Raw genomic sequence first — 27,032 nt, 5'->3', positions numbered from 1 at the left:
ACTCGCAGCCGTCCGGGTCCTGGTCCCGGCCGCCGTTCGGCAAAGCGCGGCTGCCCCAGCTGAGGCCGGAGGGAGCGGTGCGGGGGTCCCGAACAGCGTACAAGCGCCGCGCCGTCGGGCGGGGCGGGCGGAGGGGCGGCCCCGGGGGAGGGAGAGGTGGAGCCGGCGGGGCCGGGGGCCGGCGAGGCGGGAGCGCCGCGCAGTGCCAAGCGGCGGCCGGGGCCGCCGGGGCCGGGGCCGCCGCCGGGGCCGCTGGGGCCGGGGCCGCCACCGGGATGGCGCTGGAGCGGGCGCTGCAGGCGGCGCGACAGGGCGACGTGGAGGCGCTGCGGGGGCTGCGGGCGGCCGGGCTACTGCGGCCGGGGCTGCGGGACGCCCTGGGCGCGTCCCCCGCGCACCACGCTGCCCGGGCCGGGCGCCTCGCCTGCCTCCGGTACCTGGCGGCCGAGGCCGCGCTCCGAGGGGACGCGCGGGCCCGAAACGGGGCCACGCCGGCCCACGACGCCGCCGCCACCGGCAACCTCTCCTGTCTCCAGTGGCTGCTCACGCAGGGGGGCTGCGGCGTGCAGGTGCGAGCGGGGTCGCGGGGGGCGGCGGAGGGTCCCTCGGTGGCTCGGGCGGCCGGGGAGGCGTTCCGCGATCCCGTGTGGGTGGCTGTGGCCGCGGAGAGACGGTCACGCGTGGTACTCCCAACTCTGCCGACGGCGAGCCGGGGTCCGTCCTAGCCGGCATCGGCAGGGCTCCGCCGTACATAGCGGGCGGCATCCGACGGACTCGGAGAGTCCCCGGCATCCCGGAGGGGTTCAGCCGTGAGGGCAGCAGATATTACCGGGGGCTGCTGCCCCCTCCCGGGGTTACACAACAGCGGGACCGGGGCGGTAAGCGGCTTGCCCCGGGGCCGGCCGAGAGTTAAAGACATGTGACGGCCGAAGGAAGAGGAGGCGGCGGCAGGGCTGGGAGCGGAGATTAATCGGGAAGGAAGGGGTCAGCACACACTGGCGACCTGCTGGCCTGGGGCCAGCCCTACCCGCGCCCCACCGAGCGTGGAGAGCGGACGGGCCGGCGGCACAGCCGGGCTCGGTGGCAAGTCCCCGCGCTCAAGGACTCCGCGGCCGGTAGAACAAGGAGGGCTTTGTGCTGCACTCACTGTGTGCGGGGTCCTTGACGGAGGGTAGTCTCGCTGGTCCCGTGGTTCCTCCAATGCCCTGTGCTCCTGCTCCAGCCCCTCTCCTTACGGACAGGAACTCCGCCCTGGCCACCCCACCCGCCCGGCACCAACTCCGGGCTGGGGGATGCCCCTGCGGTCCCCGGCCCCCTTGCCGGAAGGGCTTGGTCCCTGGTACTGACAGCCGTCCCACTTCCTCCTGCAGGACACAGACAACTCTGGTGCCACCATCCTACACCTGGCAGCCCGCTTCGGTCACCATGAGGTGATCGACTGGCTCCTCCGCTTTGGAGGCAGCGACCCCACGGCAGCCACCAACACGGGAGCACTGCCCGTCCACTACGCCGCGGTGAAAGGGGATTTCCCTTCCCTGCGACTCCTCTTGGGACACTGCCCCAGGTAACGGCCCCCGCTGCTGGCAGCAAGACAGAGTCTGCCAGAAGCTTGGCACCCACCAGCAGGAGAGGGGCTAGTGGGAGAACAGGGTGCCTGCTGTGGTCCCAACCCTCCCTCCAGCCACTGGGCAAGGTGCCAGTACTGGGGACGAATGCTGCAGCCACCCTGATCCCCCAGCTCCAAGGGCAACGCGGCCACGCTATCAGGCTGGGCAGCCAGCTGCACCTTCTTTATGGCCCAGAAAGAAAGGGCGAGGAGGAGAGGGGTGAGCACTGGCAGAAATATTGTCACTGGCCGCTGAGTCGGCTCCTGGCGCGGGGCGATAACACAGCCGCCTTTGTCCGCCCGCTGTTATGTAAATGGATTAGGCTGACCGCCGAGGAGAGGCTGCTTCCCGCGCCGGAGACGACCTTTCCGCTTGCCCAGGTCCGTGGGCACTGCTGGACATGGCAGCCTCTCTCAGACGGCTCCATCGTGGCAGCATCCCTGTTTTCCCTCCTGAGCGGTACCTGGGGCCAGTCTGGTCCCCGTGTTACGTGGCATAGCAGCCCACAGGGCCCGCGATGCCGGGCCTCGCCACGAGGCTGCAGCAGGCGATTAGGTGGCCGCTAATCCGATTTCCTGTGGTGGGCAGAGGCCACTAGAAATAACCCACAGACCCAGCCAAAGCGGAGTCGGGGGTATGTGCTGTTGCTCCGCATTTTCCCTGAAAGTCTCCAGGATTGTGGATGAGAGGGATTGCACAGCTCTCCCACATCCAGGGAGTCCTGAGGCAGCAGGACGTGAACCAGCACTCTGTCTCTGGGTGCCATAACCAGAGCACTGCATCCTTTCCTCCAGGCAGGGCCACAGAGATCCCTGCATCCCATCGCACTTACTGGCCAGAGCTGTCCCAGCCCCTGTTCTTTATATCCTTGTCCCAGGTGTGCCAGCTTAGCCCTGAGCACTTCTGGGATTAACCCCTGCAGCCCAAGCCCAGCCCCAAACCAGTCACTGCTCCTGCTCGATGTCCACTGTGTCAGCCCCAGGTGTGGCACGGCACTCGCATTGCCTTTCACGCTGCTTGCCGGGGTTGCTCCGCTGCTGTCACCGCCTTCCCCCTGAATTATTTACTGCTGGCCCCGCTCCCAGTCCCGCGCCTGCCCAGAGGCTCCGTTACAGCTGCGAAATCCAATCCCTGGTGGCACTGCGGGATGCTGGCTCTCCCAGCCCACCTTCGCGCTGCCCGCGGGGCCCCCCGGCAGCCGGTGGCCCAGCGTGGGGTCTCAGCCATCTGGCAAAGCAGTTTACTGGTGCTGCCCAAGGGTCTTAACCCTTTCCCAGTTACTGAGAAATGGGAATCAGGGACTGACCCTGTGCCTCTACTCCCGCTGTCCCCTGCACCCCAGTGCAAGGGACAACTTGCAACCATCCCAAGCCCCAGCCCCTGCCAGAGGAGGACTCTGCCAGCCTGGCACTGCTGGACGGCAGGGCAGGCACTCGGTGGCACAGCACGCAAGGCACAGCGGGAAGAGAGTGCTGACCACAGCCCGTCTCACAGTTACAGGGATCAATTATTAAGGGCCTGCGATCGTTGCGATAACAGAGCAGAGTATTTATTGCTCTTCCTTTTTTAAATATTCAACAGGCTTTTTTTTATGGAGCACTTAATAAAACAGCTTCCTGTGGGGTCGGGAGGTAGGATGTGGGATGTAGGATGCAGTCTGTGGGTGATGTGGGGTAAAAGATGTGAGATTCAGGATTTGGATTGCTCAGTTTGGGATACACAATTCAGGACAAAAGAGAGGAGAATGCCAAGGCCTTTTGGAGCAGTGAGGGGACACTGGCGCGCAGTAGCTGGGCTGGGCAGTGCCATGGTGCAGGTTGGCCTTTCCCCGCCAGTCCATGGCCAGTGCTGTGTAAGCAGCTTACTTTAAAATACGACTAAATTGCAGTGTCCAAAAACAGCCGGAGGAAGGAGCTTAGCCTAAGCAGGCTGATTAACTTAGTGACCTCCCGCTGCAGCTGCAGCTACCGCCACAGCACTGGGACCTGTGGGAAGGCGTGGGATGGACAGCTCCCAGCCCTGGCACTGCCCTGCCTGCCCACAGCTGTGTCCCCTGAACTGCCCATGTTCCTTGTGTCCCATAAGCCCCCATGTCCCTGTATCCTGCCTGTCCCCTGTCCCAGACCTGGCAGTAGCAGTGGCCACAGGTGACGGGCGCTGTGCCCCGCTTGCAGTACGCTGAGTGCCCAGACCAAGACGGGGGCCACCCCGCTGTACCTCGCCTGCCAGGAAGGCCACCTGGAGATCATCCAGTACCTGGTGCAGGATTGTGGGGCTGACCCCCACGCACGTGCTTACGACGGCATGACCCCACTGCACGCTGCCGCCCAGATGGGCCACAACACTGTCATCGTATGGCTGGTAAGCGCTGTCCAGGCACGGCATGTGGTGTGCAGTGGCACAGCGCAGGGCGCACAGCCCCAGTGCTCAGCTCGCCTGCCCACACAGATGAGCTTCACGACGGTGAGCCTGTCAGAGAGGGATGCCGAGGGGGCCACGGCCATGCACTTCGCCGCCAGCCGTGGCCATGCCAAGGTGCTGAGCTGGCTGCTGCTGCACGGTGGGGAGATCACTGCCGACGGCTGGGGCGGCACTCCGCTGCATGATGCTGCCGAGAATGGCGAGCTGGAGGTGGGTGCTGGTGGCCAACAGGGTGTCAGGGCGAGGGGTGGGGGCCCTTCACTCCAGCCCTGCCATGCACCCCCACTCTCCCCAGTGCTGCCAGATCTTGGTGGTGAATGGTGCCGACCTCAGCATCCGTGACCAGGATGGCTACACAGCAGCCGACCTCGCCGACTACAATGGCCACAGCCACTGCGCCCAGTACCTGCGCACCGTGGAGAACATGGTACGGTGGTGCCCGAGGGCGTGGGGAGCACACAGGGAGCACGCAGGGCCTCCCCACCCCTGCCCTGCTGCCTGACCCCACGCCTGTGCCAGCAGAGCGTGGAGCACCGCGTGCTGTCACGAGACCCCTCGGCGGATGGGGAATGCCGACAGCCCGACTCGGGCATGTCATCCCCCAACACCACGGCGTCGGTGCCCCAGGCGCGCTTCGAGGTGGGCTCCCCTGCCAGCACCCTCTCCAACTACGACTCCTGCCACTCCAGCCAGTCCAGCACCGGGGAGAAGAGGGGCGGCCCCCCAGGGGCCCCCGCCGCCCGTGAGTGCGGGGCCAGGGGGCGCAGGGCGGGGGGTGCGGGTCCAGCCCCCCCTGACCCCCTGCCCTGCGCAGGGGTGCCTGAGCCGGCGCTGGCGGACATGCAGGCGTACATGGACATGCTGGACCCCGAGATGCGGCCACGGGGCCGTGGCCCCGCAGGCGAGGGTCCCCCGCCGCCACCACCCCCTGCCTTCCCCCCACCACCGCCCCCACCCCCCGCCACCCGGCCACCCCCGCCACCCCCCGGCTACCCTGCACCTGCACCCCCCGCTGCCCCCCACACAGCTGACATCTACGTGCGGGCCAAGAACAACCTGCGGCATGTGGAGAGCCAGGCGCTGCGCCGAGAGGTACGGCCCCATGCACCGTGTCCCCTGCACCATGCCCCATTCACAGCTCAAGGGACATATCACCCGGGGGGGACATGCCACAGGGCACCATCCCCTTCGAGGAGTTGCCTGCACCGGGAGGGGACAGTCCCAGCTGGAGGCCACATGCCTACAAAACTGGCATGCACTGGGAGGGGCTAGGGCTCAACCAGCAGCGAGGATGCAGCAAGCTGGGGCCAATGATGCTCTGGTGGCTCCATGGCACTGGGTGGGCCCACTCCACTGCTGCACTGGCTGGAGCACCCGGCAGCATCATGCCATGCCAGGACAGCCGCGCCCATGCGGCCCGGCGATGCCACCGGCACCATGCCGAGCTGGGCGTGGGCAGCTGCGCAGGCGGTAACCCGAGCGGCCGGCTCCGGTGTCGCCCGCGCCGCAGGTGTCGGGTGGCACAGCCAGCTCTGCCAGGAGCTGAGAGGGCTCAGCCAGGCGTGCACAGGTAAGAGGGGTGCAGCCCTCCATGGCGGGCTGGGGGGGGCATATGGATGCAGCAGTTTTGGGGCTGCCCTGACCCCCTACCATGGCTTTCGCCACCTCACTGGGGACAGGATTCTGGTCATGGTCAGGACACCGGCAGAGCCCAGCGCTCTGGGGGACGGGGCACATGGGGTGGGGATCTCGGCAGAGCAGTGTGTGCTAGGCACGTGGTGGGCTCAGGACCCCACAGTTGTGGTTGCACACAGCCTTGGCTCTTTAGTCTTACCAGAGTAACGGGCTGCCTTGGGGAGCTGTGGGCGTGCGGCAGAGCGGTGCCACGCTGGTGTGGGTACCCCATGAAATGGGGTTCAGCGGCACGGACCCTTGTGCCAGACTGGGGCTGGGACTGCCGGAGCAGGAGCCAGGCTTGGCACAACTCCCATGGCAGCCGGAGTAGGAAGCACCGAGTTTGTTGACTTAGCTGGGGCTGGCGACGGCGGCAAGCACCCGGGCTCACCGTGAAAATGCCATGGGTGGAGGTGGCGTACAGGGAAATGCAAATAGCGGGGCCCCCAACAAGGGGAGCAGGGCTATGCCACGGTGGCACCCCAAACCCAGGGAGCAGGCACAGCCCCCTGCAGCGCAGCACTCGGCAACACAACTCGCAAAGCCGCTGTGGAATGCGCCGGGGTGAGCTGAGGCTGCGCTGCTTGAGAGCCCTGTTCAGAGGGAGGTTTGGAACCGGGCCCCAGCCCCGCGCGGGATAAGCTTCCGGTAATCCGCGGGCTAGGGCTCGGCACTCCTGTTCCCAGGGGGTTATCCCGGGGGAGGCTTGGACAGGATCCTGGGCACAGGCTATGGGGTCACAGTGCCAGGCACTGATGCCGCACGCTGCCACCATGGCACGCAGCCCCCGGTAGAGCCGTTTGCCGAACAGACCCCAGGGCATGCACCTGTTGTCTGTTCCCAGCTCTGCATCTGCCCCAAGGCAAACCGCTGGCAGGGTCATTCATATTCCAACACGGCCCTGTGCCACGGTCATAGCCGGGCACGGCGGTGCTGAGGTGGGCTCCCCATTGCAGCTGGCATCGCGTGACAGTAGTCCCGAGGGCCTGCGCCGGGCCGACTCCAGCAGGCGGTCAAGGAATTTCGGCAAGCAGCCGAGCACCGGTGACTACTACAAGCACCTGGGGCACGTCGTGGCCGAGCAGCCAGGCCCCCAGCGAATGGCGCACACCGAGGAGGTGAGCCCCGCACCGCGAGCCTGTGCACAGCTTAGTGGCACCGGCACCGAGCAACGCCTGCCCATGTTCTCTCTTCCAGGCGTCACCCATCGCGGCGGACACCATGAGCAATGGGGAGAGCAAACCTGGTGCCGAGCTGCCCCCTCCGCCCCCGCCCCCACCACTCCCCGACACCGCCTGCCCGACGCCCCCACCGCCGCCCCCGCCCGTCGAGACTCCCGCCGGCCCTCGCCGTTCCTCCTCTTCTACGGGAAGTAAGTGGCAGGGTGTCGGGTGGGCACGGGGAGTTATCTTGGGCACTGTCCCACTGGCTGTACTGTGGCATTGACCTCCTTGGCTCCTCTCCTCCCGCGGCACTTGGGCCGCGCGGCTCCTGACAGCCTTTCTGTCCTTCTCTCCTCCGGTGTCGGCGCGGGGGCCCCCACGCCCGCTCGCCCCTGCCTGCTCTCACTGCTGGCCGCTTCTCTTCTCTCTTGTCTCGCGGTGGCCAAATCCTTCCTCTGCCGTGCGCCCCGCGCCGCTTCTCTGCTTCTCTCCCTAGGAGGAAAGGCGCTCAGGCAGATGAAGAGTAAGTACCGCGGTCCCACGCTGCTCCCTGCTCAGGGGGTGCCCTGGCGCGGGGCACAGCTGGACGGGTCCATGCCGGCGCCGTCCTGCGCTGCAGCCGCGGGGCATCGACGGCCGCTGGGCTGTCACCCCAGCGCGTCGCCGGGCGGCGGTGCCACGCGGGAGGCACAGCAGCGCTGTGCGGGGCTGCCGGAGCCGGCAGGCAGGGCTGGCAGGGCTGGGCAGGCAGCCGGGCCCCGGGGCCCCGCGGCCCCGCACACAGAGCGCCTTTGTTAGCGCTCAGCCGGCCGGCGTGACCCCGCCACGTGAGCGCACCGGCCGCTCCCCCGCCGCTGACTGCAGCCGGCGGGTTTGGCCGCTGCTCGGCGCCCGCTTTATTAGCGCCGGCTCCCGGCACCGGGGGGTCTCAGCCGGCGCTGGATGGCAGCGCGCGCGTCCCGCTGGGCTCTCAGCACCCGCAGCCCTCTGGCTCCGGCGTGCCGGCCGCGGGGAGGGGGCTCTGCCTTGGCACGGTACCATGGGCCGTTAGGGACTCACGCATGGCTGGCACGGACGGTGGGTGCTCGCGAGGCGGGTGGCTTGAGCAGGGGGAAGAGCATCCCCGGGGTGCCGGTGCCACGCAGCCCTTAGGGCACCGGGCTGACTGGGAATCTGGCTCAGGCTGTCGGTGCATCGCTGCCGGGAGCTGCCAGGGGAGTGTAGGGGCCGTCTTGCAGTGGGAGGGCTGCCACTGGCCATGGAGCCGTCCCTCCACAGGCACGATTCTGTTGCAGCATGGTGCCTTGGGGGCATGGAGTGGCTTTCGGGTCTGGGGCCAGGCTGGCACCCTTGAAGCTGAGTGTTGGGGTGCTGGGACGCTGCTGCAGCAGGGTGCCATGGACCCTGTAAACTGCTGTTGGAGTACTGGTCTTATGGGTTTGTGGAGCTGGGGTGCCAGGCTGTTGAGTGCTGGGGGGTTGCTCCACTGGGGTCTGATGGACCCAGGAGTTTGATGATGTGCTTTTCCTGTGGACCGGTGAGCTGTGTGTCTGGATGCTGCTTCAGGGGCATTCCAGGAGTTCCTGGATGGTGGGGAGGGGGCAGTTAGCCAGCCACCTATCCAGCCCCCTACCCTGCAAGCTAATGGGAGATTCACAGGGGCAGGGAGATGGTGCTGGTGGGGTACTTAGTGCCCCTCCTGCCTTCCTTCAGGCACCAAGTCCTTCAACATGATGTCCCCGACCGGCGACAACTCGGAGCTGCTGGCCGAGATCAAAGCTGGGAAGAGCCTCAAGCCAACGCCACAGAGCAAAGGCTTCACCACCGTCTTCTCCGGCAGCGGCCAGGGAGGGGCCAACGTAGGTGGTGATGGGGGCCAGGGGAGCCGGCGGTGCGGCGCAGCACAGCACGGCAAGTGCCCACCGCCCTCCCTCCCTCCCTCCTTCCACAGGCAGAGTCGCCAGTGTCCTCCCCGTCACCCACCAGGACGCCCACCCCGCCGGCCACCCCCGAGGCTGCTGGGCCACCACGCTGCCTGGCGGGGGGCTCACCAGAGCCAGTGCTGAACGGAAGCTCACCGGTGCCGGCGGCAGGCGCTGGGGCAGCGGTGGAGGTGGAGGCGCTGGTGCCGAGCCAGGACGAACAGGGTCGGCCCATCCCCGAGTGGAAGCGGCAGGTGATGGTTCGCAAGCTGCAGCTCCGCATGCAGGAGGAAGAGGAGCAGCGGCGCAAGGTAGGGGGGGGGTCCCACGTGCTGCGGCGGCGAGCGCGGCGCGGGCATGGCCCAAGCAGCTCAGGACCTGGCGAGATGGCGTGCGTGGCATTGCCTCTGGCTCCCAGTTGGTCTGGGGACCACCCTACCTGCATGCAGAGGCGTCATACCCCGGGGATGCCGCCCACGGCGGCAGTGGCACGAGGTGCGTGCGGCATGGCCTCAAGAGCCCCTTTGCCCTCTTTCCCGCCGCAGCCTGGGAGCCGCTCGCCGCCCCTGTGCCGGCGCGGGCCACCCGCCCGCGGGGGCATCCCGGGACCCGCCGGGCAGCCGATGCGGGAGGAGGACATGCAGCACCTGGAGAGGCAGCTGGGGAGCCTGCGGGTGATGCACGAGGCGCAGCCGCTTCCAGGGGGGCCGGAGGAGGAGCTGCCGCCACTCGTGCCGCTCTCCGCGCCCCCGGCACCCCGGCGCTTCGCCCTCGCCCACGAGGACGCGCCTGCCCGCGGCAGCCAGTCCCCCACGCTGCCGAGGAGCGCGGCCGCAGCACCAGCCACCCTGAGCGGCCGGGAGGGCGCTGGGGCGGGGGGCGCAGTGGGCAGCCCCGGTGCCCAACACGACGCCCGGAGCGAGATCCTGGGCTGCGGGGTCTCTGTCCGCAGTCTCAAGGCCAACTACGAGGGGCCAGGGGGGCCCCCTGCACCTCCCCCCAGGGTCACTAAGCGCAAGCGGGTGCAGCCCCCTGGTAGCACCCGACGGCCCATCCTGGAGGAGGAATACGGGGACGGGGCGCTGCGGCGGAGCAGGCCAGAGCTGCCGGAGCCAAGCAGCCCGCATGAACGCGCCAAGGGGTGCAAGGAGCGCGCCGTCTTCCTCTTCCTGGAGCACTGGAAGAAGCGGGCACTCGCGGCGGTGCCTGGGGAGGAGCGGCCGCGGCGGCCGGGGAGGCGGCGACCGGCAGCGGGGCGGCTGCTGGCCCGCTGGAGGAGTGTCGCCCGCCGGGTCCCAGGGCGTCAGATCCGGCGGCTGAGCCGCACCACGGTGCTGTACTGGCCCCAACACTTCCTGCCCCACGTCGGCGGCTCACCCATGCCCCACGACAGCCTCCCGCTCGACCTCTTCATGCTGGGCTACTTCCAGCTGCTGGAGATGCCCCTCAGCCCCGAAGAGCGGCGCTTCCGCCACCTCCTCTGCTACGAGATGTTTGACCGCCTGGGCAGCCACAGCTGGCACCGCGTCCGCCATTTCCACCGCACCGTGCTGGAGCAGGTCGAGGCTGGCCACCGCCACTGGCTTGACGGCTTTGAGGACCTCGTGCAGGAGTTTTTTGGGGATGACCCTGTGGCAGTGGTAGAGAGCCTGCCAGAGACACCCACCATGGCCTCGGAAGGGCAGGGGGCAGCAGTGCCAGTGCCAGAGCTGGGAGAGTTCAGCGAGGAGGACGTCTGCCGCTTCATTGACCGCAGCTTCTCCTTCTGGAAGGAGAAGGAGGCAGAGATGTTTGACACCTGAGTCTGGCAGGATGCGGCAGGCTGTGCCAGTGGTGTGGCGTGGGGCGGTAGCAAGCTCAGGGGACAGCTGTGGGCTGGTGCCCGGGTGTGCTCGCCTGCCTCTGTGGCTCGTGGTGCAGCTCAGCTTTGCAGAGGGCTGGGTGCTGTTCTGCGTGGCCCTGGGCCGAGGTTGCAGTGTGTGCGGCTTGCCGTGGCTGTGTGTTGTGTGGGAGGCGCAGCGGCGGGGCTGCGCTCCCCTCTGCTGTGGTGTTTGCGGTGCCGGGGCAGCGTGGGCCCCCGCGTGTCGTGAAATAAAGCTGTGGTGTGCTCCAAGGGTTGGCCACGCCACGCGCTCCTTCCTCCTCCCGGCGCCGGCGGAAGGCGGGCAGTGAGGGGCGCGTCGGCGAGCCGTGTGCTGGTGAACCCCACCAGCATCGTGCCACGGAGGGCGGCTGCCAGAAGGATGCGATGCCGCGCACCAGGATGATGCTGCGGCCCCACGGTGCCGGCAGTGAGGGCGGGCTCCCGGCGGTGCCAGTAACACGGCTGTCTGTTGCAGGAGAAAGAAGAAGAGGCGCGCCTAGCCAGCATGCCAGCCTGGAGGAGGGACATCCTGCGCAAGAAGCTGGAGGAAGAGAGGTGAGCCAGGGTCGGGGGATGCCGAACAGTCGGTCACTCCCACGGCTCTGCTAACCCCACTCTTCCCTTTGCCTTCGCAGGGAGCAGAAACGGTGAGTGCCGCAAGCCCCTTCCCTGGGTGGGCGGGCACGGCGGCTCCCGCGGCTCTGGTGACCGCGGTGCCCTGTGCCCTCTGCTGATAAGCAGGAAAGAGCAGGAGAAGCTGAAGCGGGAGGAGGAGGAGAAGGAGAAGGAGCAGTCGGAAAAGCTAAGGACTCTCGGGTACGATGAGACAAAGCTGGCGCCCTGGCAGCGACAGATCATCCTCAAGAAGGGGGACATAGCCAAGCACTAGCCACGCCACACCGCATCCTGGCTCTTCGCCGCAGGAGGAGGCTGGCAGGTCCTCCCATGGACCGCGACATGCTTCGGCACCCTCCTCCTGCCGTGGATGGCCACACAGCCCAACCCAGAGAAGCCCCCCCCACCACCCCAGGCACCCATAGCCCCACCCCTGCCCCACATCCTGCTGCCGCCAGCCCACCCTGTGCTGCCCGTTGCAAAGCGAGCTGCCGTGGCGTGGGACACGCGGTTCCCTGCGCACTGTCCGGCTCGGCCACTGCGGCCGGGCTCGCCGCACGCCCCTTTGGCACCACTCGCCGTTGCAGCGTGCCCGCCCTCGCTCCTGTCCCTCCAGAGCCGCTCAAGGCCAGCTTTCGGCTCACCTCTGCCCAGACCGCCTGCCTTTCCAGCGATTAAAACGATAAACCCCGCCAGCAGTGCCCCGCGCCTTCCTGGGGCTGTCCACACCATCCCCTGCCCACACCGTGCTCGCCCACAGCGTTGCCCCCCTCACAACATCACCACAATCGCCCCCAACACCCGCACACCTGCATCTCTGCCAGCACCCACACTGCCTGTCACCTGTGGTGGCCACATCACCAGTGGTGGTCCTGAGGCCAGCAGTGCCATGGTGCCCGGCTGACGCAGCTTGAGAAGAAGTGCCAGGGCTGGTGGGTGGAGAACACACCATTTATTGGGGAGGGGGAAGGAGTGCCCAGCAGCGGGCAGCCTTGAGAACTATCCCATGGGTTTGCGGTGGACTCGGTGCCCGCTCGTCCCGCGAGTGGCTGGGCAGCCGACGTGCTGAGGCATGGGGTCCTCCCCGGCCCTGGGAGCAGGGCGACATAAATAGAGGGGACAGGCAGGTGGGAAGGGGACATAAAACTGACATAAAATGTCTACACGGCATAAGTAACAATACTTAGGGGTATGGCTGGGATGAGGTGCCCAGTGAGATGTGGAAGTGTTGGGACCTCCCTGTGCCAGGGTGCTGGCGCTGGAGATTAGGGTCCCACAAGCAGACTCTGGCGCAGTGCCTCGGCACAGCCAGCCAGCTCCATGCGCTCCAGGGCAGCAAAGACATGGTCCAGTGTGGCACTGGTCTGCTGGCACCAGCGCTTCAGCATCTCGTACTGCTGGTCGCGGATGTGCGCCACCTCCAGCTCCACCAGCTCAATCTCTGCTTCCCGCAGTTCCAGCATCCGCATGAACTCCTTCCAGCGCCGTACTGGCACCACATCGATGACAGCGTAGAGCTGGCTGCCCTGCAGCAGGGCACCGCGGGGCTCTGGGGGTGCAGAGGGCTCCCCTTCATCACTGGGCTGCTCATACAGCAAGGCCTGGTGGTTGGGGCTCTGCTTTGCTGTGCCAGTGGCACGCTCTGTACCCTGTGGGGAGCATGGCTGGGTAAAGCACAGGTTGTCCCACCTCCGGCCATTGAACTGGCACCACGATGTGGCTGCAGCCCCGGCCATTGAGGTGGTGGCCTGTGCTGAGGGGAGGGGACCACCTGCCAGGGCACCATGCCAGAGCCTCTTCCTCTTGTGGTAAATGGCAAGGGCACCCAGGAAGAGAGGCCCGGTGAGTCCCAGCAGGATGTATTCCAGACCTGAACCTGAAAGGAGGAGCAGGAGCATTCCCATCAGCTGGCCAGCATGGTGACTGCACACCACCGACCCTGGCCCCACTGTCCCCATACCTTGGTCGTTGTTGCTGCCACACACTTGCTGGCACTCTTTGCCACATGTGTCCTGTGTGCTCCTGCAAGGAGATGGGACCTATAAGTGCCATGCTGTGCCATGCCATGGGCCCCACATGCATTCCTAGCTGGAGGGTCAATGCTTACTTGTGGCATGGCCGGCACTCATCACCATCTCTGTAGAAGTCAGGCTTGCAGCTGCTGTCACAAAGTGTGTCCTGCATCGCCGAGCCTGGGGAGAGGGTGGGCATGAGGCAGGGTGGCACAGTCAGAGGTGGCACAGCTGACAGGTTGTGCCGTGGGGCAGCTGGCAGCACTCACAGGGTCGCTGGATGAGGCGTCCAGTGCAGAGCTGGCATTTTTGGCAAGAGAAATCGCTGCAGGCGAATGAGCGCGGGTAAGTGCAGTCACGGAAGTGGCCGGGCTCACAGCCACATTGGACGTTGCTGGTGGCCGAGCAGTTGCTCAGCACACTCTGGAACGCTGCAGAAAGCAGGTGGTGAGCAGCCTGGCACCGCGCTGCATAGCACAGCACGGTGTTATGTGGTGTGGTGCAGCTCACCGTGTTGGTCACACTCGGAGCAAGCCTGGCACTTGCTGAAGGTGTTGGGCTGGGTGCTGAAGGTGCCGGCGGGACAGGGGCTGCACGCGCCGAGAGTCTCAGGGACTGTGCAGGGCTTGGACAGGAATGTCCCTGCAGGGACAGCGGGGTGACAGGGAGCACGGCCACCTGGAGCAATGCCCCTGCTGTGCCATGGTGTGCTGTGCCATGCCACACGGACTGGGCAGCGCTCACCTGCGGGACATGGAAGGCAGCAATGCCGAGCAGTCTCGACCCAGTTCGTGCCGGCGGGGCACCGGGAGGGGATGGCATGTCTCCGCAGGCGGAGGAGTGGCTGCACAAGGACTGGCTGCCTTTGCGGCACGGCGCGGTCCCGCCACCCTGGGGGCTGCGATTCGCTGGCGGCCAGCCACAGCGCTGCCAAGGTTACCTGCAAGCAGGGAGAGAGCAGGGCTGCAGGCAGCCGGGTTGTTCCAGGAGCCGTGCACTCGGGGATCACACCAGCTCATGCTGGGCTACCGGAGACAGAGCCATACCTGGAACTGCGTGGAAACCGGTGCCTGCACAGGGCCGAACGGCTGGAGCCGCGGCCCTCTGCCCCAAAGCCTCGTGGGTGTGCTGCCCCAGGGCTGGGAATGCCCCGCGGCAGCCCCTGTGCTCAGCTTTCCCCGCAGTACACGAGCAAGCAACTTCCTGCTGGCACTGTGGGGCCACTGTGCCGCAGCCTGTGCCCCCGTGTGCTCTGCAGATGGTGCTGCCAGGCTGGCTGGGGAGCGGCACTGAAATGCTCGACCGCCTGTACCAACAGGACCCCTGCCATATCCCAGCATATGGGGACGAATGAGTTAGATACACAGACTGCTGGTGCTGCCAGAGATGGCCAGCTCAGAGAGGTAGCCGGGTACTCAGGGGTTAATGCTACCAGTTTTGACTTTCCTGGGGTTTATCTCCCTCACAGAGGAGGTGATTTCCTCCCCGAAAGGAAGCCGTGCCTGGCTCACGCTCTCCCCGATGCTATCGCGCCTCGTTACGCGCGTCCCAAAGTAGGTCACTGCTCCCCCGCGGGGTACCAGGTGCCGTCCGCAGGGCAGCCCCGCTCCCCTGGAAGCCCCGGTGGGTGCAGCGAGCACTACCCACGCCGACACCCCTTCCACAGGCTGGGCCGGGGGCTGAGAGGACCGTGGCACTGACAGTGTGGGCAGGGAGCCAGGGGATTCCTCGCTGGGGGCTGGATTTCCCAGCCGTGATGGCCCCGATTACGGCAGTTGAATCATTTTCTACTAAACCCGCCACCACCGACAGACTGGAAACCGCACCGGGCCGCCCCGCTCGCAGAGCGCTGCCGGCAGATCCGGGCGGCTGCCGCAGTCCCGGCTGCCAGCGGCACATCTGAGTCACCGCTGAGGCACGACCGTCCCGCAGCGGGGCCCTGCCCGCGCACCCCGCCTGCAGACGGGCAGCGGCCCCTGCCCGGCGCGGAGAGCAGGTGCCCGGTGCACAGGAGAGTGCTGGGCACGGGGCTGGCTGCTCGGTGGGGAGAGCCCCCGCCGCTTGTGCCGTGCCAGCGCCTCTCCCGCCCGGAACGCAGCTGCCGGTGCCCGTGTGCCGGGGCCGCCACCCGTGTGCCCTGCTAGCCCCGAAGGCAGCGGCCCGCAGGCTGTCGGCGTAGCCACTCCCCGCGGCACTGCCCTGCCTGCAGCCCCGTGACTGACCCCACGCTGCCCACGGCATTCCGCATCCTGTCTGTCTCTCTACGGCCTGTGGCCCCGTGGTCAAGCTACACCGTGAATGTTTTGGTGCAGCAGAGCCCAGCCCCAGCTGTTAGCCAGAGGGGTGAGAGGTTATGGCGCGCTTGGCACTGGAGTTAATCCATCTCCCTCCCTCCATCCCTCGTCCAGACCCATTACGGCCACAGCCGTGGGACACCCCACGATTGGTGCCAAGGATCCTTGGGAACCCCCACTCCACCGCACTCACCCAAGCCACCCCAGGGCAGCAACACTTCATCCTTGTGGCCGATGCGGCTGGGTCATGCCGGGGCAGTGAGGGGAGCGGGCCAGCAGATGCAGTGGGGTGTCGGGGCAGCTCAGTGCCCGGGCAGGGTGCCCCGGCACCCCATGGCTGCCGTCAGCAGCACGCGACGCGTGGCGAGTGAGCGCCAACCCTCCCCAGGCAGGCTTTTACGCCCAACCGCAGCAGGAGGAAATGCTTTTTTGGAAATGAGTCCAGGGGGTACGAAACCACATGACGGGAGTGCTAGGCGCGGGAGGAACCTGCCCTGCCTCGCCTCGGACCCGGCCACCGCCCTCCCTTGCTCGTTGGTGCGGACCCACGGCCGCGGGGGTGACGGGGGGACGCAAAGTATGTGGGGAGCAGTGCTGACCCCCACCCCAGGGCTCCATCCCCACCCCGAGATCCAGAACGGGAGGCTGGAACTGGCCCCTTCTCTGTTTTGGGGGGGCTCCCTCAGCTCACTGCAGCCACCCAGGCGATGCCCAGCCTTGGGGGCCGCTGAAGCCAAAGGAAAGGCGAGGCAGACATGAGCGTGCACCAGCTGGTTTTATTGTTCAGCTGGGACGTGGAGTGCAGCTTAGCTTGGGGGGGCAGCCGGAGCTCTTGCCTCCGCGCATGTCCCACCGTGGCTCCCGCACTCCGGTCCCAGGTGCTGCCATCCACTGCCACCCCACAGGGCAAACCTGCCTCAGCCCTGCGCCATCCTCTCCTGCCACCAGCCCCAGCCTCCTCCCTGCACTGTCCACAGCACCGTGCCACCAGCACCACGTCCCTCTCAGCACCTTCTCCACTCACCACTGCCGACATCATCATCCCTTCCTTGCCTGCAGGAGCTGACCCACAGTCTCCCACAGCCCCCCACAGCCCCAGGGCCCCCTGCCCAACAGCTCTCATGTCTGTGGACAGGGGGTTCAGCACAAGCCACGTGCCATGTCCAGCCCTGCACTGCCATGCCCAGGACACATCCTCATCAAGGGGACTGATCTGCATCCCCATCCATGTCCCCACCAGCGTGGCATCCCAGTGCCTGCTCTGCCCAGCCCTGGCATTACGCTAAGGTTAGAAGCAGGAGAAGCTCCTTGGTACATCCATGCATCTGTCCTTTTCCACGCCAGCGATTCTCAGACCTCCCTGCAAGACACAAAGTGGGGACAGATGCCTTCAGCACTGGAACTCAGTCCCTGGGAAGCCCCTGGAAGGGCTGGGGCATCCCCCAGGAGCAGGCAGCTTACGAGGCAGTCAGTGTGGAGTTCAGCAGCAGCGTGGTCCGGATCCGGTACAGCTGCGCCAGTGTCAGCTTGCGGTGCTGTGTCGACTGTGGGTCCGAGAGGGTTCGGCGGGCGGGAGGTTGGAGGTCACGCCTGAGCTCCCCTGGGACGGATGCTGGGCTCTCCACCAGCTCCTCTGGCTCTGAGAGCTCTGATGTGGAGCTGCCGCTGCTGCCGGGAACAGCCAGAGGTGCAGGGTCTTGGCCAGTCCGGGGGGAACCAGCACAGAGGTCAGAGAGGCTGCGGCTTTGGCTTAGGGGGCCTGGGGAAGTGGGGGACAGGAGTCGGGGCAAGCTGGCCTCTGACTTGGACTTAAGCACCCTGGCCGGACAAGGCAGGAGCTGCACGGGCATCCGGCGGCGCAGCCGGGGCGAGGCAGGCCGTGGAGCCGGAGGGGCCGGGGAGGGCTCCTGCCCCTCCTCAGGTGTCCCCTGTTGCTGCTGGCCGAAGTCCCGCAGAGAGGCAGGTGAGAGCGTGCCATAGGCGCTGTCGATGGAGGACGAGCGGCAGCCACTGTCTGGGGAGGCCACGCCATGGGGCAGGGGAACAGGCAGGGCGCCTGCAGGCAGCTCCTGGGTGGGGGTCTCGGCGGAGGTGGGGGTCTCAGCAGAGGTGCCGGTGCCGATGGAGGTGCTGGTGCTGATGGAGGAGCCATCCGAGGTTGAGCTGAAGGGCCCTGCGTCCCAGTCTGGGGAGGAGAGCTCATCGCCACCGTCTGCTGCTGCCATGGCAAGCGTCTCAGTGGAGCCGTCGGACGGGCTGTGGATGCAAGAAGGTGATGAGGGGTCTGAGCCAGGTTGGGGGTGTGCAGGTCCCCCCCTCTTGCTCCCTACCACTTCTGTGAGTCCGGGCTGGCGCTGCTGTGGTGCAGGATGGTAGGTGAACTGGCAGCTGAGGTGCCACTCTCACCATCATCCTCCTCATCCTCCTCGTCCTCCTCCTCGTGCTCCTCCATGCGCCGGCGCTGCCGCAGCCGCTGCAGCAGGTTCTGGGAAGGGGGAGCCATCAGTGAGGAATGGGGTGTGCACAGGGTACCCACGGGTCCCCCACCCACCCATGTGCCCTCACCTGGGCATTGCGCACTGCCTCAACCCAGCTGCGGCACAACTGCCCACTGGTCTGGAAGGTGTAGGCAGCCACAGCACTCCCCAGCTCGTTCAGGTAGATGAGGAGGAAGGAGCCTGTGGGCAGGGGCTGTCAGCAGTGTCCAGGGGCCTTCCTGTAGTCCCCCTTATACCCAGTGCTCTCACCTGGGTCTCTGAGCTCCCGGCAAACTACTCTGTCCACCAGCAAGGGCTGCCGGATCACCTTGGTGCGCTCAGCCTTCTTGAAGGGTTTGGTGATGAGGAAGAGGTCAGTGAAGAGGAAGCAGTAGACGTCCATCTGAGGGTGAGAGTAGGGCCCATCAGTGCAGAGAGTGAGGGCGGGTAGGCAGGGGCTGGAGCCAAGACCTCCCTGTCCCCTGCAGTCTCACCTTGCTGTCTTTACCTTCCCGCATCCTCAGGCTGCCCTCGAGGAGGAGCTGCCGGGTGTCCTCCGGGGAGGTGCCGGGGATGGGGGCAGTCAGGTCCAGCCGCAGGAACTCCTTTAGCAGCTGCCAGAAGCCCCCAGTGTCAGCATGGGGTGCATGGGGTAACATGGCAGAGGCAGCATGGCATGACATAGCGTGGGGTGGCTTGGCATGAAGTGGCATAGGGCGGCACAGCAGGGTGGCAGAGCAGTGTGGCAGAGTTTGGCATTGAGTGGCATGGCATAGCATGAGATGGCAGCTCTGCCATGTCCAGCCTACCTTGTCCACCTCATCTGTGCTGCCCTCCACCACCTCGTAGGCATCGATCCGGCTGAGAATGGCGTCCAGGCGCTGCCGCTCCTGCCGCTGGCGCATCCGCGAGTTGACATCGTTGATGAAGCGCTCCACAGAGCTGATCTGTGCCAGGAGTGGCAGTGGGTTTGAGGGGCCAGGGGCCACCGACCCTGCTGTCCCCTACCCCGATCCCTTACCATGGTGGTGATGGCTTCACGGGCACGTGGTTCATCTGTCTTTTTCAGGATAGACTTGAGGAGCAGCGGGTATTTGGTGAGGCGCTGGTGAGGTTTCACCAGCATGTCACTCAGCTTCAGGCGGCTGCACTGCTCCTGCTTCTCGGCCCACTGTGGCACACAGGCATTAGCACCAGCACCGCCCCAGCCCCAGCTCCAGGCCCGGTCCCACCCTCCCGTTACCGTCACGTAGGTGCGGAAGAGCTCGCTGTCCCGCAGCAGTGCCCGCATGTACTCCATGCAGCCCTCCTCCTCCATGCAGTACCGCACATAGGGCTTGAAGAGGGACCCGAACTGGGGGACATAAGAAGGTCACCATGCAGCACATGGCATGGCCTGGCTACCCACCGTGGCATGGCACTCACCATCTTGAAGGCATCAAGGAAGTCAGTGGGGTCAAGCAGTGCCCCAGTCCGTCGTGCCTTGGCCAGCACTGAGGCCATGACACTGCGCCACAGCTTGCAGTGCAGCCGGATGATCTCCCCAATGTTGCTGAAGAGCCGCTCAGCATCCACCTGTGGGGGTGAGGTGGGGAATGGCACCTCTGCCCTGCAGTGTGGCAAGGCTGAGGACCCATCCCTCAACACCCTGCCCCCTGCAGCCCCCTCCACTCACCTCAGAGAGCAGCCCTGACTCCTGCAGGTTCACCAGGCAGGAAAGAAAGAGCTGTGGGGAGAGAGTGGGGAGTTGGTGAGCTGCAGCCACAGTCCCCAGCCCCAGCACAGTGCAGTAGCTGCCAACACTCACATCAGTGATGACTTTGAGGTTCCGGATGTAGGTGGCCTCTGTGTGCAGCAGCTCCCAGATGGCTTCCTGCTGGTGGCACTGCCGGCGCGACAGGACCTGCCAGACCGAGTGTCAGTGCTGTGCTGGGCCCTGGGCAGGGCCCCTGAGACTCCCCGGGCCCTGTCCTTACCTCTGTGCCCTGGATGATCTGCTGCCAGCTGTCCTCCAGTGTCAGCCCGGCATCGTCCCCATCCTCCTCCCAGGAGTCACGGTCAAAGCGGAGCTGGGGCGGCAGCTTGGGCAGCCCAAAGGTGCTGTAGGCGTGCAGCCTGTTCACCAGCTGCTCCAGCTTCTCAGTCTCCTGGCCAAAAGCGGGGGACAGAGTGGCTTGGCAGGGGCCAGTGGCCATGTGCCATGGACCACCTCACCCAGCGTGTGGAACTAGGGTCTCGAGCCCAGGGGGACCCATCCCAGCTCCCCAGCATAGCCACAGGTAGTTCCCACACCCTCTCCCCACACCGTCTCCCCACATACCCGCACGAAGGAGCCCGTATTGGTCCCGGAGCCGAAGAAGCCGCTGAAGCGGCTGGCAGCGCGATTCTTCCAGGTGTCAGTGCCATTGCTGGGCAGAGAGCTGCTGCCGTGCAGGGCTGGCTCAGGGCTGGGGATGCTGGTGTCCCCCAGGAACTCTGTTATGTTCTTCCTTCGCCGTCCCGTAGCCTGCAGTGGGGACAGCCAGTGTCCCCAGGGTCAGTGCCCAGCACTGCGGCCATGGCACTTGGATGGGGACAGCAGCCTGGCTGACCTCGAGCACCAGTGGGACAGACAGACACGCAGATGGCAGCACCGGGCAGTGGGGTCCCCCGGCCATGCTCCCCTGCCCGCACTGACCTGCCTACCTGCATCCCGGGGGTGCAGAGCCCCGGGGGTGCAGGACCCCGGGTGCTACCTGGCCAAGCCCGGCCGGCCATGGACAAGCGGTGCCTGCAGCGCGGGGGCTCAGGGCATCCCGAGGGTCGCAGCACCCGGCCGAGCCGCCCGTCCAGCCGCACTCCCGGCTCGGACCACAGAGCCGGGGCCGGGCAGGCTGTGGCCGATCTCCTCCGAAACAAAAGGAGGTGGGGCCAGCGCCGAAAACCTAATTTCCCTCCTCGGCAGATAAGCTACCAGAGCTGAACAATTCACCGGCGGAGATCAAAGCCCCCCGGCTGGTCGCGAGAGCTGGGTCACGGCCAAGAGGCTCCCGCCGCCCCGGGCACCGCTGTACCGGCTGCTCCCTGTGTGTCTCCGGGCCGTGCCGGGATGTGGCCGCTGCCATCTCCTCACCGTGCCACAAAATGCAACAGGCTCGGGGCTCCCTGCCCCGGGAAGCCGCATGCTGCTGCCACCGCCGCCAGCACGGCCCCACACCCTGCCACGTCCTCAGACCCGGGCGGGAAGAGCTGCTCCGTGCACCCTCCCCATTACTCACTGTGCTGTCACTTCTCCAGGTGCCCCGGCTGCCACCAGCCCCATCGCCTCGGTGCCACTTGGGACCCGCCTGTCCCCAGGAAGGGGGTTGGGATCGAGACCTCCACAGAGGTGGCTGGTTGCCCGCTTGACCCCTGGCCCTGCTAGTGCCTTGCCGGTCCTGCAGCCAGGCATTATAGTGCTGGACACGGGTAGACACTAGCCCTGGCCATGCAGCCAGTTTGCCACCCTCAGGCCCTGCTGGCACAGGACTGAGCACCGTGTTCCCCTGGCCAGATCCTACAGAGCTGCTCCCTGTGGGCCTGGCACCCTGCTCCCATGGGAGTGACACCCAGCCCAGTCCCACGCCTTATCTGGGGCCAGGGTCCATGGGGCAGGACAGAGCTGCTGTGCTCAGCAGCTGCCAGGCGCCACAGTGAGAGGAGGGCCAGTGGCCAGGGCGAGTCCTGGGGCCAGGACAAGTCCCAGGGGCGGGGTGGCACCGAGCAGCAACCACCACTGGGGCCCCCAGGGCTCCTGTTTGCCTTTACTTTGGTGCCAGCCTGTTCCTGGCAGAACCAAAGGGCTGGTGCTACTGCTTGAGCTGCTACACTACTGTGGTGTAGCCAGCACAGCACAACACAGCACAGCCAGCACGGCACAGCCAGGAGAAAAAGTGGGTCTTGGGAACTCCAGGGGGATCTCCAGCCCACCCCACACAAGGCCATGGAGAAGACACCATGCTGCTGACCCATGAATCATCTTCGGAAAGAATGGCTATGGGGGAATCACACATGCTGTCATGCCATCCCAAATTCCTTCCTCCCCAGAGCTAGCACTGGCACTCACCAGGCTCTCACTGCCCTCCCGGCGTCCTGGCAGTGGCTCCAGCACTGGCCCAAGGAATGCAGCACTGCTGGCAGGGTGCAGGATGGGCAGGCTGGCTGACCTGGCATCTCGCACTGCCTGCTCCACCTTCAGCTCATCCCCAGGCTTGGCTGTGGAAGCACCAGCTTGTCAGTGTCCTCTGGAAAGTTTGGAGCAGCCAAGCCTCCCCCCGGGCCCCTGCAGCACCTTTGACCCGCAGGTAGTGTCCCCCGAAGCGATACGCCTCGAACTGCAGGGACAGAGGCGTGTGGGACTGGTCCAGGTAGATGTCCACTTTGCTCAGCTCAATCGCCTTCCTCTCGAAGACTGGCAGCAGCACTTCCCTGCAGGGCATGAGCACCACATTCGTCTATGCATCTGTCCCCACATTGTACCTTGTCTGTCCCCAGCAGACTCACCCCAGTGACTTCTTCTTCACAGCTGGCACGATCTCTGCCTCGATGTCGATGCTGAGGTCAAACTTCAAGGTGAAACACTCCTTGCTGGGGTCCTGGGGGCAGGTGGCAGTTGCTTGCCCAGGGGTCTCTCCCTCCCTCCCTCCCTCCCACCAGGGCCATCCTGCTGCCCTGCTGAGTTCCCCAAGGAGAGGAGCCGGTGCCTTACGTCCGTGTGCCTGCGCCAAGCCTTCTTCTTGGGCAGCTTCAGCGCTGAGCTCCTGCGTTCCCTGCGGGTACAGGGAGGGCAGGGTGACAGGGATGCCACGGGCTGCGGCTGCACACGGGCTGTGCAGGGCTAGGGGCTCACCCTCTGCTCTCTGTTGGACACTCCTCCTCCTCCTCCACATCAGAGGCAGGGCTGGTGCGCGGAGGGCACGAACGTGTCGACATGTTGCGGGCCAGGATGGAGCCTGCAGACGGGCACCGAGCTGGGTTGTGACAGCTCCCCCAGCCCCGTGCTGGCTCCCACTGCATCCCACTCCCATCCCTGAGTCGCACCAGCTCCAAGTGCTTTCCATCGCTCCCATCCCTGCGCCGCACCTCTGCCGCGGAGCCGCGGGAGCAGCGGTGCCGCAGCCCGGCCCGGCTCACCTTGCGGGGGCAGGTCGAAGCGGATGTGGCCATCGAAGTGCATGGCGCCATGGAGGCGGCCGTCGCAGAGCTCACACAGGCTGAGGGGGCCGCTGCGGCTCAGCTGCCGGCACTCTGCGTGGTGGCATTCCTGCGGGCACAGAGTCCATCAGGCAGCGCCTGCCCGGGGCTGCCGGCTGTGGCGCGCTGGCAGGAAGGATGGCGAGCACCACGAGCAGCAGGGTCCCCTCTCTTACCCCCAGCTGCAGCTGGCACACTGTTCATAGGGAATGCTGAAGCCAGAGTGGGCGCAGGGAAAGCAGCATGACCAGGACATGGCCATGCGTCAGTGGGTGCTGTAAGGACGTGGTGATGACACGGGGGCTTCTGCACCACAGAGCCCCTCCCTGCTCCACTGCAATGAGCAGAGACCCTGGGACACCTGCACATGCCGGGGTTTGGACAAGGAGCTGCAGGACAGTCACCTGCACCGTGGCACTAGCACCTCACCAGCGGCCCCGGAGGCCGCCCTGGCACCCCACAGCCCCTTTGTGCTGACGAGAGCCGTGTCCCCGCGGCAGGACGGAGGAAGCGAGCGTCTGCAGGCAAACAATGCTCGAAGCCGGCGAGTTTCCTCCGATTGTGTGCGGCCACGGCCACGGCCCCAACCCCTCCAGGCATTCACAGCAGGTTATTTTTAAACGCCCAGCCAGGCCCCCAGCACAGTGCAAAGCCTGTGCTCCCTGACCAGTGCCCGTCTCACTAGGGCTCCTACTGGCCCCGCTCCTGGGGACTGTGGTGCCACTGGCCACTGCCAGCAAGTCCTGCTGCATCCCCCGTGTGGGACTCCCACCGCCACCCTGCCCGCGGAGGCGTGCGAGGGTGCTGGGAGGACACAGCCCTGCCCGGGCTTGCCTGCAGCGCTGCTGCGGGGAGGAAGCGCCTGTGCAGCTCCAGCCGCCCCCACTTCCTGCCCTCCTTCCTCCCGGGGCTGCTGAGGTCAGAGCTGACGCGCTCCCACCACCCGCGCTCTCTCCGAGGGGCCGCTGGCCCCTCTGCAGCACCCCCTGCCATCGCGAGTGTCCTATCCCGGGATTCGAGACAGCCTCAGCCCCCGGACACCCCTCAGCCCTCCTCCTCTCCCGCCACTGCGTTGCTGCCATTGTGGCCATCGTGACACCTGCATGTGGGAGTATGGCCGCGGGTCCAGCCAGCTCATCCCTGGACTCATTCCCACGGGAGTGGCCAGGGATGGTCGAGCCCCTCTGCCCACTCCAGGGACCATCTCCTGATCCGAGCCCCACTGGGATTCCAACTCCCAGCACACGACAGCTCTGCCGCCCCTCAGCAGGTGCCCCACAAAGCAAGGGGGTTCACACCGTGATCCTGCACCATGGCACGGCAGGATGAGCCTGACCAGCTCCCCCTCCCCTCCCTAACGCTACCTGCCAGGCACCATCAGGGGTCTGGTGACAGCGGCGGGGTGGCCTCAGTCGCTCCCGGCAGTCCCAGCTGCACTCTTGGGCAGCTACAGCCCAATGCCACGTGTGCCCCAGCAGCACCGGCCCTGCCAGCCCGGCGTGCAAACAGAGCACCGCGGCACACCCCCGGTGCTCCGGGCTGTCCTGCCTGCTGCGCCGAGACACCGCCTGCAGCCCCGCACTGCAGCCCCGAGGACACGCCAAGAGCTAGGGCAGGGGTCTGGCCCGGCTCCGTGCAGCCGGCAGGAGAAAAGAGACCCTAAATCCGCCCTGGCTTCACGTTAGCGGGGGGACTGACGGGCTGTAGTGGATTAGCCCAAATCAGGGCAGCTTGGGGAAACGCGTAAACCGCCGCTGTGCCATTAAATGCCAGCAAGACCCTGACATCAGCAGGGAATGCACACTCCGCAGGGCAGACCAGGGGCCCTTCAGGGAGCGGCAGGTTGGGCAGAGCTGTCCGCTGCTCCTTCTCACCTCCAAGACCCCAGGCAGCAGCTCCCCGGCGCTGCCCCCACCCCGCAGGACTCACCTTGGCCGCCCTTCTCTCTCCGGCGCAGTCCGGATTCTGGCAGTGCAGCACTGTCTCCTCTTCTGGGCACGGCTCGGCTGTGGAGAGAGTAGGGTCAGTGCCTGGGTGCCGCGGTGAGCCCCCTCCGGGTCCGTGCTGAGGCCCCACACCAGGAATCCCGGATTTCAGAGTTCGGCAAAGCACTCGGGCTCAGCCCGCTCCTGCCCGCCCCACAGCTCATCCAGGGGAATGAAGCCCCATGCCCAAGACGCCAATCATGAATCCCCGCTGGGGGAACGCACAGTGACAAAATCCAGCACCTCCTGCTCAGCCCCCCAGGGTACAGGATAATTCACGGACCTGCCCCCGCTCCTCTGGGGCTGGCACGGCCTGGGGCTGCAGCAACAACACTGAATCTGGCCCTGTCAACCCCCAACGGGGCTTAGGAGCCACTTTAAGCTTTGACAGTTAAATCGGCCTTAGGGACAAATCCTATTTTGAAGGCTTTTGTTATGTGTCGAACCTAATCGTTTAAAAATAACAGACTCCGGGCTGCTCGCAGCGGCAAACGAGCAGTACAGACACCCTCTGGCAGGACAGTCCTGCTGCAGGCGGGGATGCACCGTTGGGAAGCTGCCTGCTGGGCAGGGAGCCACTGACGGGGATGTGGAGAGGCCAGATGGCATGGCTCTACCACAGTGGCACGGCTCTACCACAATGGCACGGCTCTACCAGGTGGCCCGGCTATTATACCAGCCCAGCGGCACAGGGACTTCCCCGCCGCACCACTTCCCTCTCCCGCATTTTTCCTGCCAACAAAAACAGCATCCACGCCGACCCGAGACCGCGGCCAAGGCCGGGGTTAGACACAGTCTGCGGGATAGAGCAGTCTGCCTTTTGAGGCAGCTCTGAAAAAAAACGCTGCTTCTGCCTGGAGAGGGGGAAGCAACTCGGAGTGGTGCTGGTTGCTCAAGCTCCCATCTTGGGACGCGATCCCGGGCACCATGGAGGGTGCTGGACGGTGCAGGAGCGGCCGGGCAGGGCTCAGCTCGTCGCCCTTCGGAAGCAGCGCTGGGAGCCGGGGCCGGGCGCTGCCCCCGCGGCAGGAGCACAATGAGGCCTCTGTCCCCACGGCCGCCCCGCAGCGCCCGCCGGGCCCGGCCGGCCTCCGCCCCCCGCCGCTGCCGTTTCACTTGACCTATCGGGAATAATAACGGAAACAAATAAGAAATTCTTTCATGCACCCAAGGGAAAGTTTTCCAAACTCACCAAAAACTAGAGGCTGGCCGAAGTGGCCGGCGGTGCCAGGGATCAGCCCCACGCCGCAGCCGCCGGCACGGCCAGAGCCGCGGGGCCGTTCCCAAAAGCCGACCCTGCCCGCGGGTCGCAGTACACCAGGACCTGGGACACGCGGGCTGGGAGCTCCTCGCAGGGAGCCCCGCTTTGTGTCAGAGGCAGGAGTGTGTCCGGGCTCCCACCAGACACTTCGGGTGCTGCAGAGGAGATCCTGTCCCTATCAGCTCCTCTCCCTGCCCGGTCACCTCCTCCTCCTCCTGCTGCCTGCTGTGCTATCACACCCGGCGTTCCCGGTGACGGCAAGCGAGTTTTGAAACCGGATCGTCCTTGGGCAGAGCGCACGGCAGCGGCAGCAGCAGCAGCAGCAGCAGCAAGCTGTTTCAAGCGCCTGCCTGGGCCGGGGGGAGCGGCGGTGGCACCGGGCGGTTTGCTGAGCGCTCCCCAGCTGCACCTGCAGCATTCCCACGGCATCCCGGCGGCACCCAGGAGCTTCTCCCAACCCCTCACCGTCTTTGCCAGGCTGGAGGCTTTGGGCAGCCGGTTGCCCAAAGTTCCCCAGTCACCTACC

At 66.2% G+C, this 27,032-nt stretch overlaps 3 protein-coding genes across 8 annotated transcripts; 1 reads left to right on the top strand and 2 right to left on the bottom strand.

The window, feature by feature from the left end:
- Positions 1 to 275: 275 nt before the first annotated feature.
- On the top strand, positions 276 to 11,951 carry ESPN (espin). 2 transcript variants are annotated; one of them, XM_056508377.1, is made up of 15 exons: positions 276 to 569; positions 1,371 to 1,564; positions 3,782 to 3,968; positions 4,056 to 4,238; positions 4,324 to 4,455; positions 4,551 to 4,720; positions 4,796 to 5,120; positions 6,659 to 6,820; positions 6,900 to 7,074; positions 7,362 to 7,388; positions 8,579 to 8,724; positions 8,817 to 9,098; positions 11,127 to 11,206; positions 11,287 to 11,298; positions 11,393 to 11,951. In XM_056508377.1, exons 1-15 carry the CDS (start codon positions 276 to 278, stop codon positions 11,538 to 11,540), a joined length of 2,517 nt encoding a protein of 838 aa, XP_056364352.1. In that variant the 3' UTR covers positions 11,541 to 11,951. The 2 variants fall into 2 exon arrangements, with proteins under 2 accessions (XP_056364352.1, XP_056364353.1); XM_056508378.1 differs by lacking the exon at positions 7,362 to 7,388.
- Positions 11,952 to 12,199: 248 nt separating this feature from the next.
- TNFRSF25 (TNF receptor superfamily member 25) lies at positions 12,200 to 16,234 on the bottom strand. 2 transcript variants are annotated; one of them, XM_056508384.1, is made up of 7 exons: positions 15,766 to 16,234; positions 14,023 to 14,218; positions 13,789 to 13,920; positions 13,548 to 13,709; positions 13,374 to 13,458; positions 13,227 to 13,288; positions 12,200 to 13,142 (listed from the first exon to the last, which is right to left on the bottom strand). In XM_056508384.1, exons 1-7 carry the CDS (start codon positions 15,793 to 15,795, stop codon positions 12,532 to 12,534), a joined length of 1,278 nt encoding a protein of 425 aa, XP_056364359.1. In that variant the 5' UTR covers positions 15,796 to 16,234; the 3' UTR covers positions 12,200 to 12,531. The 2 variants fall into 2 exon arrangements, with proteins under 2 accessions (XP_056364359.1, XP_056364358.1); XM_056508383.1 differs by having other exon boundaries at positions 13,789 to 14,218.
- A 94-nt stretch (positions 16,235 to 16,328) lies between these two features.
- Positions 16,329 to 25,260, bottom strand: PLEKHG5 (pleckstrin homology and RhoGEF domain containing G5). Of its 4 annotated transcripts, none has more exons than XM_056508374.1 (21): positions 25,190 to 25,260; positions 23,201 to 23,330; positions 22,917 to 23,019; positions 22,776 to 22,836; positions 22,571 to 22,662; positions 22,359 to 22,495; positions 22,134 to 22,282; positions 20,370 to 20,555; positions 20,026 to 20,196; positions 19,857 to 19,952; positions 19,725 to 19,775; positions 19,475 to 19,624; positions 19,293 to 19,403; positions 19,071 to 19,220; positions 18,859 to 18,996; positions 18,544 to 18,663; positions 18,320 to 18,452; positions 18,138 to 18,250; positions 17,903 to 18,057; positions 17,034 to 17,828; positions 16,329 to 16,932 (listed from the first exon to the last, which is right to left on the bottom strand). In XM_056508374.1, exons 2-21 carry the CDS (start codon positions 23,241 to 23,243, stop codon positions 16,923 to 16,925), a joined length of 2,964 nt encoding a protein of 987 aa, XP_056364349.1. In that variant the 5' UTR covers positions 23,244 to 23,330; positions 25,190 to 25,260; the 3' UTR covers positions 16,329 to 16,922. The 4 variants fall into 4 exon arrangements, with proteins under 4 accessions (XP_056364349.1, XP_056364348.1, XP_056364350.1 ...); XM_056508373.1 differs by lacking the exon at positions 25,190 to 25,260 and adding an exon at positions 24,625 to 24,694; XM_056508375.1 differs by lacking the exon at positions 25,190 to 25,260 and having other exon boundaries at positions 17,906 to 18,057; positions 23,201 to 23,296.
- Between the last annotated feature and the right edge of the window lie 1,772 nt (positions 25,261 to 27,032).

Source organism: Oenanthe melanoleuca, chromosome 21 (genome assembly GCF_029582105.1).
Source record: "Oenanthe melanoleuca isolate GR-GAL-2019-014 chromosome 21, OMel1.0, whole genome shotgun sequence".
NCBI lineage: Eukaryota > Metazoa > Chordata > Aves > Passeriformes > Muscicapidae > Oenanthe > Oenanthe melanoleuca.
Note: the sequence above shows the minus strand (reverse complement) of the source record. Positions and strands in the feature narration are given on the sequence as shown.